This window comes from Chenopodium quinoa, unplaced genomic scaffold (genome assembly GCF_001683475.1).
Source record: "Chenopodium quinoa cultivar QQ74 unplaced genomic scaffold, ASM168347v1, whole genome shotgun sequence".
NCBI classification, from domain to species: domain Eukaryota; kingdom Viridiplantae; phylum Streptophyta; class Magnoliopsida; order Caryophyllales; family Amaranthaceae; genus Chenopodium; species Chenopodium quinoa.
The window spans coordinates 372,324-386,233 of NW_018743434.1; the positions used below are offsets into that span (position 1 = coordinate 372,324).

General features: G+C 35.9%; 1 protein-coding gene across 1 annotated transcript; it reads right to left on the minus strand.

The window, feature by feature from the left end:
* Positions 1-360: 360 nt before the first annotated feature.
* Positions 361-13,559, minus strand: LOC110739140 (SCY1-like protein 2). Its single transcript, XM_021919602.1, is given in 15 exon segments — positions 361-1,723; positions 1,833-1,951; positions 2,069-2,230; positions 2,975-3,037; positions 3,304-3,432; positions 6,481-6,594; positions 6,937-7,023; positions 7,150-7,236; positions 7,335-7,396; positions 8,416-8,542; positions 9,212-9,394; positions 9,542-9,652; positions 12,296-12,400; positions 12,539-12,822; positions 12,825-13,559. Coding segments are annotated over 15 exon segments (2,763 nt in total). The 5' UTR covers positions 13,036-13,559; the 3' UTR covers positions 361-804.
* Between the last annotated feature and the right edge of the window lie 351 nt (positions 13,560-13,910).

Genomic DNA, 13,910 nt, shown 5'->3' on the forward strand with positions numbered 1-13,910 from the left:
TGCTTAACTTGTTTGTTACATGCATCACTATTTGCAGTTTTGTTATTAAGGGTGGTAAATGCTAAGTTATATTAGGAAATTATCATCTCTTTTAGACATCGTTAATAATTCTTATATCATAAGATATGTTGTTTGATAGGTATTAATATAAATTATCATAATATAGATTTTTTTTTTTTATAATAATAATTTTTATTCATATTCAATTATATAAAAATAAGATCAATTTAGTGTATCGACATGTGTGTAAAATTTGAATGTGTCAATTATTCTGAAACAAAGAGTATACGTGTTAAGATTCAAGAGGAGAAAGGTCGGCATCTAGCGACTAGTGCCCAAACTTGCATTTGACTACTATTATAAGTAAAATAGGTAGTGTCATTCAACCAAGTGGTAACAATCTCATTATTTGTTTGCTACAAGACTATTTAACATTCTCTTATACAAAAAGAAAATAAAAATCCTCACTATGTTTCTATTTCAGGATGTTGCAACGTCATTATGTGTACAAAGGCTGGCCATCCAAAAAATATTCTAAAGGGGAAAAATGAAATCAAATGGCACAAAATAAATATGTAAGATTTTCGTTACAAAATTCTACAAGTGATACAAAGGAAGCAACAAGCATATATCATTCCATGGCTGCCTGGCTGGCACAATGTCCCAGCTGTATGAGTCCGAAAATCATCATCGAAGCACTGAATTGAAATCCAGGCATATATATACCCATCGACATCACTAATACTCAACTTGTTATCTTTGACATTACCCTGTTCATTACATACGAACCATGGATACAATCCTTTATAGCAAATCCATAAGTGGTGGCTGCTCAGAAGCTGGCTTACGTGTACCAGTAGCCATGCCAGAAGAATGACCATGAGCTCCTCTGCCTCTACCCCTCCCTCTACCAACAGCAGTGGAGGGTGGTGGAGCCAGTCTAAGGGCATTATGGTCAGTTTTGGGAGATGAGAAAATGGAACCAAGATCTTTCGAATTCCCTGAATTAGAACTGCCATGATTTTGTTTCAGAGCACCTAATGGCTGCCCATATCCTAGCCCGTTATCAAAAGCCAACCCGTTCAATCCTGAAACTCCCTGATATTGTTTTGATGGCTCAATAGAACTTGGAGTACTAGAAGCCCAGCTTGAGAAATTGATGTTCTGGGGAGTTGTGCTGTTTGAAGAGCCTGTGCTATAGCTGGAAGCAAGCTTGTTAGTGGATAGTCCTGAAATTCCGTTGTTTGAAATTCCAGAACCAGTAGGTCTAGGGGGCCAGTCAGCAAAGGGGTCAATTTCATCAAAACCTGCATTAGATGATCCCTGATTTTGCATCTCATTATTACTTGTTAGAGAGGTTACACCAGCTGTACGAGGTGGCCACTCAATATCAATAGACGGGCAAGAATTCATCAGTTGTGAATCAGAAACAGAAGGTAACACGGATGAATGGGATTGCATGGAAACACCATTCGTCAAACAATTCTCATCAACAGGCTTCATTGAAGATGATATATTTGTTGGATGAAATTGGCTAGATGTGTCCGATTTCTTTGTGACAGGCCAGTCTTCATCCCATGATTGCCCCTTCTTCACAGCTGTGTCAGACAGTGTTCCATTCATTTTTTTAGGTGGTGCCGTCATAGATCCTAGTGCAGGAGATGATTTAACCTCATGAATGCCAGAGTCAGACACAGATACTCCTCTTTTCTCCTCTATTTTCCTGTAATTAGACCAATCCCAGATAACCAAATGACAATCTTTGCCTCCATTGGCCATCTCTATAAAGTGTAAATAGCAATATGCATTAAAGAAGCACATAATAAATTTACCTTAAAATGTCCTTGACAAAGGCCATATATTTTGCAAACTGCTGGACATTCAATTGCTGAGCGATTAGAAGAGGAGTAAGTAGAGGGAGAACATGTTCTGCCACAAACTCTGTTCCATACTAAAGAATGAAGATAGCCAGAAGGAAGCCAGAGATAAGAATTAGTTCCAACTTCTAATATGGATTTATTAGTGAGCATAAAGCATCTTCAGAATGACAATAATACTGATTTTGTACCTGTTTCAAGATAGAGTTAGCAACCGAAAGAGTACACATAAGAGTTGGCTGAGAACGGTCAACAGCTGTGCAACGTTGAATAGTTTGTAATATTTCTATGACAGAATTTTTATCGAGCGTGTGAATCAACTCCCCTAAGCATAGCAAAGCATTCACTCTCACCTGCCCATCAGAAACAAATTTAGCAAATATAACTGCACAAAATCCAAAGGTGAAATCACAACAGATGCTGGAGACATGAGAAAACAATTTAACAAAATATCTCACATCAATTGGATGTTGGAGGTTATCAAGCTAAGCTGTACTACATACAAATTCATACGCCAATGTTTAATCTCTACTGGTTTCAGTGAAATTATTGCCACAAAAAACTACTATATAGATCATTTCCTAAAGCAAATTATTATAAAAAGTCTCAGGGCACTAAGAAGGACCTCATTGTCCCCAGCAGGATGGATAAGAAACCGATTTTGTCAGTGTGCTATTGATGATTTCATGGGTTACTAGCATCATTTTCCAAAACAATGAGTAAGTACAGTCAATATAGCCAGAGTTCAAAGTCCAAGAGACAGCCAATAATCTGTAACATACGGAAAGTGTAATGACATTGAGCGGGAGTTCCAAATTATTACAGTGCCCTTCTAAGCGATATGATGTCTTCTATGAGAAAATTAGGAGTAAGTTCACATATCAAAGAGTCAGTGTACTTCATGCTAATCTTTTCATTCCACTATATGCCAATTAGCAACAATTAATACTCCTATTAGCTGCCACAGCATGTCATCTTATTAGTACTCAAATACTGCCAATCTTTTGACACTCCAGCATCTACTAATGACATCTAAAGCACAATAAGATACTGACACGATAAACCACATATATAGAGGAGAAGATGAAGTTACTTACAGCAGCAACAGTAGTCTTGAGAGCCAGGCCATGTACACGAGTAACTATTGCTTGCTTCACTAACTGCACCGATGAGAAGCAGGAAAATATTATAAGAGGTATGCTAAGCAACCAAAATACAATATAATTCTTGGATACAGAAAAATAATCTACTAGCCCACTTATCCCGGAGATAAAAGTCTATTATAGAAAGTGCCCCACAAGTTAATAAATCTATCACATAGCAAAATGCCTATCCTCTCATATTAATCTTTAACCTTTTCCTATTTAAAATCATCTCCCAAAAAAAAAAAAAAAAAAAAAAAAAAAAAAAAAAACTTGACTCAAACCTGAGGATCCAGAAGCTTTGTCAGAGAAAGTGTCCTTTTCAGAACTTCCTCTTGTATGCGGGGATCAGTGTCATCATAAGCACGAACAAGCATGGGAAGAACGCGTGAGACTAGATCTTCATGATTACTCTGAATGATTTTTGGAAAAAAAAAAAAAAAAAAAAAAGGTCAGTAGCAGGCATAAAGTCTAAGCACATAAATAATGCACATAACTAAAGTAAATGCCGAAAATCAGATGACATTTATAACAGCGAGACAGCATCAGGAAAAATAAATCATAATCCCAGGCATGTACGCAATTTTCATCGTCCAGGCCTTCAATAGTCCTAACTGAACAATAATCATCCACACAATAAATGCATTCAGATCTATGTGGCCCTTAAGTTCACTTATAAGGGCCTAAATTAGCAAAATAGAAGTCACATGCTCCCCACGACCAAAAAAATAAAATGAAAGAGAGCAATGATACCAGTATACCACAAACACCACTATTTCCTAAACATCCTAGGCATGTATAATGCTTGCTTTAATGTAAAAGAAGACATTTAACAGGGAATGACATCCAAGCACCTAAAAGCTTAAGATCACACTGTGCAAAGATACACACCAACTTATGCTGTTAGCACAAGATTTGGCTCTAAGACTTCTTAATTTTTGTTTTTGAACTAACCTATTTCTAGATGATCCTACGTATACTCCATCCATGTTTTTCAATTCTGAAGGTAAAAAGTTCTACAATTCCTCTATGTAACATGTCCTTCCTCATTTCTCTTCCTGGGTAATACTCCCTTTATCCTTTCTGATCCGATACCCTTGAGATTTGGCACCGAAATGCATGACTACTAATTCATTAGAGCATCATGTAAATCACTATTCTTAAGTTACTACAATTACATTAGTTACAAGCACTTTGATTATGCCCCCTCATCATATTACCCTAATGGACACCATTTCAAATAAAGCTATACTCTCATCTTAAGAATGCCACATTCCCCCCACTATCCAGCTCAAATATTTCACACACACGAGTCTCACCTCTAGCCTTCAAATTAGTGCAAATCCTATCGCGAACAGTAAAGGGAAAGGGAGTACTTTTAAAAGACTGAAACGTAAGACAAAAGCACTGTAAAGAAAGAGTACCCATCAATATATAATATACTAAATCCAAAGCCACAAAAGCAGGTTTCCCTCCGAAAGTTACCCCCTAACCATAGCAAAATTAATGAAATGACTTGCTTTGGGATGTAAACATGAGTCTTATTGGGCATTAAGAATAATAAATAAATAAATAAACATCCATTGAAATAAGCTTTATTTTAAGACCAAAAAATAATTAAAAATAAAGCAAAGCATGGCTTGGGTGCTACCTAATTTGTATTATAATCTGAATTCTAATACGCTCTGAAATGCATGAGCTACACCAAGTTATTATTACTGCTTGTGATAACGCAATTATACTGATATGGCATACTCTCTTTCACAACTTTGCATCCTAATTCAAAGTACAAAGAGCTATTTCACCCAAAAAGCTAGAAAGGGACACTTGTTTCATGAGAACAGAATTGCGGGAATGGCAATTTGACTATCAAAATCTTAATTTACATCAGCTTCACATATGCTTCAAGGAATTAAACATAAATAAGGGATGTTGGATTCATAGAAATTCATGGTAGAAGATTGGCAATGAATTTCCAAAATCACTGCTCCAAAGTTTTATTCATGGGATAAGGAGTGCATGAAAAGAGGTATATGGGATTGAGAATAACCCACCATTATGTTACCCAGATAAGAGAAAGGATAATAATGTTTAGACAGGAATTGGGTACTACCAAATTAACTACTCCATCTCTATTATTTTCAACCACATCACCGTAGACGGTTCATGGGTTATGGTATGATGGATTTAGAGGTTGCTGCTGCTGATGCAGACAATAGATTACAGGGAGAAAGCAAGAGGGGGATTAAAAATAAAAAAGTCTCACAAGTGACATTATCTCCCCTTGAGAAATATGCTATTAACAAGGATACAAACGAGCTAAATTTTTACAATTATTACAGCTCAGAACGAAGAATACAGCAAGAGGACAAGGTGCCCTCACAAATTAGGCCCTGCTCTCTTAAAAATCTTCACCTTAATTTATTATATAAGAAAAAAAAAAGGCTCAATAAAAATAAATTGCAATCAGTTATAACAATTTTCAATCGGTAACAATAAGTTTCAATCAATAAAAATAAGTTCCATCAGTAAAAATAAATTTTATTTACCAGTAAAATTCAGTTTTGGTTCGTAACATCTGGTACATTAGAAAATAAACAACAGAAAATCAGTTTCAATAAGTTATTAGATTCCAATAGAATCGATTGAATTAGAACAGGGCCTTAGCCTAATTCTTCTTTTAAATCTCCCCAGTCCTTTTTTTTAAATAAATATACAAATAACGATAAACTTTAAGACCGCTTATTCCAATCTATAAAAAATAGTCCTTATTCCAATCTAAAGCAGCACACAAATCATATGAGAATAAATTACTAGGGGAAAACAATTACAATTCCCCATTCCCACTCCCCCCCAACAACTCCAACTTTTACTTCCAAAATGCCCTCAAAAATAAATGGGTTTATATGCACAATTTGACCAAAATAGACAGGAAGTAAGCAAATGGGCAGGGAATAAGCCACTCAGCCAATATGACCAAAATTGCCACTAATGGACATATATTTAACTAATGTACCCCCGACTTTAATATGCCTTACACAAGACTTGGAATCATAAAACTCTCCATCCAGAATTCCACTCCCAATTCCCAAACTGCATATTCTATACTTAAAAACCACCAGCATGCTAGAAAGTATTAAAATCAGTAGCAATTTTATTTCCCTAGTCACTGCTATGGTGGAGATCTGTTGTGAGATAGCATACAGTTGTCAACTAAAGTGCAACAAAGTAAAGTCTGGCAATTGCTAACTATACGGCATATGCTTCAACTTTGTAACACCAGGGTAGCTTTCGGCCAAAGTAACCCATCCGTACCCCCTTTGATTCAAAGAGAAGCACAGAATTTCATATAACTTGCCAAGGAATATCGAGGAGCATATGAAAACTACCAATCATAGGCATCTTGATAGCAGGACAAGGAAGCAAAAGGACCAACAAATAAATTAGGCTAGCTGTATCACCTTGTTTATAATCAGTTCAGCATGCTTCACAAGCAGCAACAGTGTATCACCAGAAGCAGAACTTAAGACTGGAACAAGAGCTGGCAAGGTTGATAGCCCAAATTCTTGTTTGTCCTGCATAAAAGTTGAAATAATTATATGTGTGGTATTCCAGTTAGAAAACATGGCGAAGAGCAGTAATAGAAAATAAGTATCCTTTCATTGCTCAACAATATTATCAGCAAAGAAAAACCATAAAGATAGAAGCATACATCAAAAGTCACTTCAAAGTTCAGATACTCGCTGGTATCCACCATACAGACACCACCACAACACCAATCACATAATTATTATAGCATTACAAGGTCAAAACTTGCTCAAAGCTTGCAGAACTGATAATACTAAACAAGGCAAAACAATGGCAACAATCTAGATCCATTGTGATAAAACCAACCAGTCAAGCAATAATGTCTGTACCTGAGACTCAGCTATCATAAGGACCATCGGCAATATCATTGGTTGCATTACGACATTGCGAAGTTCAGCGCAAAGAGGCGGAAGAACCTGCACGGAGCAGAGTAAAAAGGTATATCAGATTCCAAGGGATTTGCATAGCATGGGAAAGTCAGCTGGATGTCAGCAATATGTGAAATCTAAAAAGCTTAAATGCAGCAGTAAAGAAAGTCAGACCTTATACTGCAACACTCTTGAGTCAAAGTCCTTCCACATATCCGACAATGCTTTCAAAAACTCAGTCTTCTGCATGTTATCTCGCTCCTGCAAAACGCACCATTTTTTTTGTTTTTAATCAAAAATCTTATTAAGGCAATTAAGGTGAACCTGCAAAGCTGAGGGGAAAAACCGATGATTCTTACAAGCAAGTGGTCTAAGAAGCGAAGCGCCCGCAGTCTTGTATCATCTCGAAAGAAAGATGAACCTCCAATAGATTTGAAAGATAAATAACTTCCATTAATTCACAATAACAATACCACTATGACAATATGGAGCAGCCACTCATCATGACACTTCAAACAAAATCAACATTTTAACTACAAGAAACAAAATCAACATTTTTTCACTTCGCATACAGGGGTAGGAGATAAAGTAGAGAGGAAGTTGTGGAATGGTGCAGAAAAAACAAAAAGGAATGGTGCAATCTTCTGTAGCCAAGGGGAATATCAATATTAGGACTGGACATACAGAGATCCTTTCAGAGAAGTGGTAGGTAAAAAAAAAAAAAGGATAAAGCATACAACTATCTTACAAGTATATACAGCTCTTTAATGAGAACTTATGCAAGAGTCCTGCCCCAAACAGAAAAATGAATCTAATTTTGGTCTTCGACAAATTATGAGAGCTAAGGACATATCATTATTGCATATAATGGGAAGCCTATTATTTAAATTCATGTCTTTGACAAAGCCTGACAGATAAAATTCACTTGACTACCGAAAATCAATGGAAGAGTAAAACTTTTGAAATACGTAGAAAAGCAAAACTATAGAGATACTAGTTTTCAGCTACTCCCTCCATCCATGAAAAATCTTCCTGTTAAGCTTTGGCATGCATATCAAGGAATTTAGTAGGATAGGTTAAGAATGTGTAAGAAAGAGAGTTAGGGGAGGGGTCCAATTCACATGAGGCAAGTAATTCTAATTAAAGTAACAGAACGATTTTTTAACACCTTTTATGGACATCCTAAAAAGGAACAACAAATATTAATATGTTGTGGTAATGTAGACTGACTTGTGCTTTGCAACAAATTTTTGGCTAATATACCTCGTAAAAAGAAAAGCAAGGAGTAGAATCTTTGTGCAAGCAGTTAAGGAGCCAAAAAAAAAAAAAAAAAAAAAAAAAAAATAATAATAATAATAAAAATTAAAAAAAAAGAAGAAGAAAAGAAAAAGAAAGCATATACCAGGACTAATAATCCAATAAAAGGAGTACACCCAGTACCTGTAAAACCCATAGCCGAAGGTCTCATAGACTCATTGGATGAAAGCATCCTTTGTAGGTCAGGAACCAACTCTGCTGGGATGGATGAGAATGTTTCACTGGTTAAATAGTTCAGCGTATTCATGTACTGTCAAAAAAGAACGACTATTCAGAATGATAGACATACTAAACATCATTGATCAAAGCAATTCCAATACACAGGAAAAATGGCCTGAGAAGAAATAACTAAAATAAATAGATTAATTAAGAAGTGGTCTATATAAAGATCCATCAGAGGGCATCTTTGATCGAATTATCTGCCCAAATGTCTAAAACATCTATATGACACAGGTGAACAATATGGAAAAAACCTTAAACCTTTTAGTATATGTAAAGAAAAAACTGGTCGAATAAATTCAAATCTATAAGGGCAAAAACAGGTACTCCTCAATAACAGATGTTTCAGAGCTTCAGGCGAAGACAGAAGAAAAGCAACAACAAAATTTAAGATTGTAAGTAAAATTCTTGGTTCTTGCTTTTATTCTCTTTTATCAGCTCCTACACCTTCCTAACTCCATCCCCTATTCAAAAAGTATGAAGTATAAATTAAAGGGAACTATCCAACAAAGGTACAGAGCAATTTGAGATATAGTAGGGGATGACTCTTAAACTACTTTACAAGATTAATCCATCAATGAATGCATACAAAATTATAACCTTGCTGGTCATAAAAAGAGTCAGAACACACACACACACACACAAAAATAAAAAAACAACATCAATATTTCATATCTCAAGTTACAATTTAATGAGATACCATCTTGACATTGTTGTGGCAGTCCAATAAAGGCTTACGAGCAATCAAGTGATAGGCAAGGCATCCAAAACTGAATATATCTGACGAACAACCACCTGAAGATTCTTTACTGCGAACCAGCTCAGGGGCAGTATAGTTAAGAGAGGGTTGGAGCGGAAGTATAGAATCCTCCTCGTCATATTCCTGCAAATCAACCCATTGATAAGTGTTCATAGCACAAAATGGGGTAGGCACAGCCAAAAAAATGTAGCCAAAGATATTACATCTGTGATCTTTCAAGGAAAAATGTTTAGATTCCAACACGTCAATAGACGCAAAAGAATAACTTACAGCATAGTGGAATGCCTGCGCACTTAATGAAGCTCCAGATGCCTGATCAGTGGAAACTGCAAAACCAAAACCACCAAGCTTCCAGGCTCCACTAGCAGTAATTAAGACACTCTGCAACAGTAAACAGCTTTAGAAAATGATACAAGTTGATAAGATAACTAGTATTTAGCCCGTGCCATGCACGGGTCAAATTTGTTGATAAAATGTCTTTTTTTTTTTTTTTTGTTATTAAAGAATTATTTTACTGTATATCTGGATTGCTCTAATATTTAATTTAAATGAAAATATACGTTTATAATTTTCAATCAATTTTTTTTTTTTTTCCTATTTAAGGGTTGTTTATCTTGTTATATTGCATATTTAGATTGAGCTTGGATTGAATCATTTGGGAATAAAAAGTTAGTTTTCATATGAATCATCGCATAAAAGTTAGTTTTTGTATGTATGACCTATGAAAGAATAAACTAATTGTTTGGTAAGAATTTAAGAGGAATGAAGCGTCATTTGGGAATAAACTGGACATTAGGATGAAAAGGCATATATTTAAAAAAATTGTAAAAATTTAAAAACAAAAATGACACGTGGCACTCTACATTTCCTTTAAGCTTTCCTGTTATTAAATATTAGTATAGATAACTCTTTCATCTAAAAAAAAGGAAACAAAAATTCCATAACTTATTGCAACAAGTTTTGATCTCCTATAATAATTTGACCTTACGTGTATTTCACTAAAAGGCCTGGAATGTAATCTGACGTATCTGACGGCATCCAAGGAACTCAATCATAAACTATCCATATTTTAGAATAACCTTTTCCAGATATCAGTATATGTGAAATGAACTCCAAATGAACAGAGAAATTAACATGACAGGTAGAAGAGATGAGGAGTCCTATAGAAATTAGACGGGTGTCAATCAAAAAAAAGATCAAACGATGTAATTTGCAGAATATCCACTAAGGAAAAAAAACATCAGGACAAATGCACACGAACACAACTCAATCTGACAAAACAACCCAACGGGAACCCTACTCCAAAATGTTCTATCATTTATGCAGAACAGAAACGCTATACATGTCAATCAAAGCCTTAATCCCATGAGTGGGGTCGGCTACATGAATCAAAAGTGATTATTTCGTATATTCATCCACAAAAATCTTCCTCCCTCCATCCCCTACGATCAAATACCTCATCCTCATGGAAAACCATTTGCTTCATATCCTTCCTAACTCCTTCCAAGTCCCAACCAAGTTATTTTCGGTCTCCCTCTACTTTGTTTAAGCTCTCCATAAACTCACTCTTCCACTCTTCGTACCAGAGTACCTTGGGGTCTTCGTTTTACATGCCCGAACCAACCCAGGCAAATTTCCCTTAGTTTCTCTACAATGCCTGCACCACTCACATACTTACGAATAACTTCATTTCTAATTTTATCTCTTAGAGTGTTCCTGCAAATCCATCTTAACATTCGCATTTCCGTAACTTTCATCTTTTTAATGTGCTCCTTCTTAGAAGCTTAACATTTTGTGCCATAAAGCAACAGTGGTCTTATGGCAGTCCTATAAAATTTCCCCTTTAATTGTAAAGTAATGCTTGGGTCACATAACACTCCCATGGCCGCTCTCCATTTAAGCCACCCCGACTTAATCTTGTGGGTCACATCTAAATGTTTGGATTATCAACCCAAGATATTTAAAACACTCACTCATGATCAAATCATGTCTGTCCAAATTCACTACATTATCACCTGTCCCCCACTGTGTACCAAAGCGATATACCAAATATTTAGCCTTACTCCGACTTAGCTTAAACCTCTTATTTCCAACCTTAGTCTCCATTGCTCCAATTTGGCATTAACCCCATCTTTAGTTTCATCCACCAAAAACGCCAAACATGTGGAAGACATAAATTTTTCCTACTTAAAGCCAGAAGCAACGTAAAAAAATGCAGATGCTGAGACGGCATCAAGATGGAAGCCAAACCACACTCTCTCCACAACCTTAAATCAATGTGCTAAAGCCATAGGACTATAGGAGTTTCACAAGTTCAGAATGGAAAACATACGACTTTTCAATCATACCACACACAAAGCATATGACATAAAAGCTAACAAAAAGGTCTCTTGACTGATTCAAAAACTACCCATTCATGTCATACATAGTTCAGAATTGTTTCTAATATATATATCAAACCAAAGACATCCCTAGCTATTATAGGTGAATTTAAGGGACATGGTTATGGTAAGAGAAAATCAGTGCATCAGAAGGATGATATAGTAATTATGAAACCCCTAATATAATACTGAGAAAAAAACAATCCACTCACACAAGATATTAAATTTTCTTCTCAGAGTGAACATCTTGATTCTCTCTATCCATCAGCTACAATAACAGGTAACAAAAATTGTGTCTTCTGGTGTTCAACCATTTAGGTAAATCTCACAATTGCAAGTCACTAGGAAATGTATTTCCTACTTGTTCAACAACTAATTTAAAACAAAAACTAACACAACATTCGTTGCTTCTTGAAGGTGGTCATCTCAATTTTCTTACAATCACTAATCACTCCATAAAAAAAATTCCACTACTTCAACAATCAGCAAACCCCTTGTGCAACACACAATGACATAAACAAACATAACTGTTACTTCATCAAAGTAATCGATATGGCAACATACTAGTTACACATTGCAATTGATCATCACAAATATAATCATCGTGGAACACAAAAGAAAGTTGATCATAAGGGTAACCAACCTCAGGAGAAATCGCTCTGTGAACAAGACGGGCATTATTATGAAGAAAATCCAACGATTCCGCAACTTGAAGCAACCCATGTTTGACTTCCAGCAACCCCATCTCCTACACAATTCCCAAACAAACATGTACAAAAACTACATCAAAAAACCAAAAATTAAATCACAATTCAACTCCCAACAATAAAAAATAAAAATAAAAAAACATTAATTCACATTAATAAATTAAAAACCTTTACCATACCATAGCACTCTTAAGCTCCTTAGAAACATTCCCAACATTATGCAAATCCCCAAGAACATTAGCAACAGAAGCAAAAAGCGGCTCAGTCACAAATGCCATTGCATTCTTAGTCTCATCAAGCGCCTGCACCACATGCACAACGCCAGGATGCCGAATTCTAACCAACCTCCCCGCATCATTCCTCAAAACATCCAAAAACGAATCCTCGGCCGCCTTCGACAAGCCAGCCCGGGTTCGAGCCTCAGTAAGCGCCCTTTTATCAAGCAACCAAACACAAACGCGGAATACTGCGACCCAACAGTAGAAGATCCACTAGGTTTGGCAGAGTACAATTTCCAAGCAAGAGCAGGACCCGCTGATCCAATCGGATCGACTAATTCGTAATCTTGTAAGGGTTTTGGACCTGTAACTTCTTGTACGGTTGTTGAAACTGTTTTCTCGATTACTGCTGCTGTTTTCGCTAATGCTTGTGTTAGGGTTTTCATGTTTAACGCCATTGTTGAACAATCAATCGATCAATGAGAAATTCGAATTGAATTGCTGAATTAATAATAATAATTATTCGATTGTTAACTATTGATTGGATCGATTGATTTGATCGGAGAATTTTCTCTCTCCTCCGTGTACGGTGGTTGGTACGACGGAAGGAAGTTTGGGGAAATTAATGGAGGATGAAAGAGGTGATTTGTTGTTGATGTTGGAAGATTGGTGGCATCTCTTTGTCCACTTCAGCTTTTTTTTTTTTATTAAAGTAATTTTATTTATTTAGTTTTATTTATATGGAAATTGTTTATGGTTTAATTGGTTGGGATGACGTAGTTGAAGGCACGTGGGAAAGGTGAGGCGCCGACGCCCGACAACCAAATATTGGATGGATGAAGGAATTTGAAAGTGGGCTAATGAATAATTGAATATTCTATGGGAATCATATGATGGCCCAATTAATTGGTTAGTAGTATTTGGTATTTTCGGGATATAAGGCACATAACAACGTAGATGTTATACTAGTACATAGTTCCTCCATTCATAAAACATCCTTAAGCTCATAAGGGCATGCACAAGATAAGATAATACGAAGTACTTATAAGAATAAGAGTTATAATACTTCGTACAATGAGCCACAAAGGCGAGTGATGAGAATCGATCCCGAATTATCTGTAATCGGGAGGGGAACTCTAACCACTTGAGATATTCTTGACTAATAAGTTAAGATAATACGAAGCACAAGATAAGTGAAATCCAAGTGAGTAAAGCACTATCAAAGTGGTATATACCATGAAGGCATGAAGTGGCATAAAACTATACTATGATTCAATGATTGGAGTGCTACGATATACAATTTTTCCATTTCTCCATGTCATAGTATAATTTT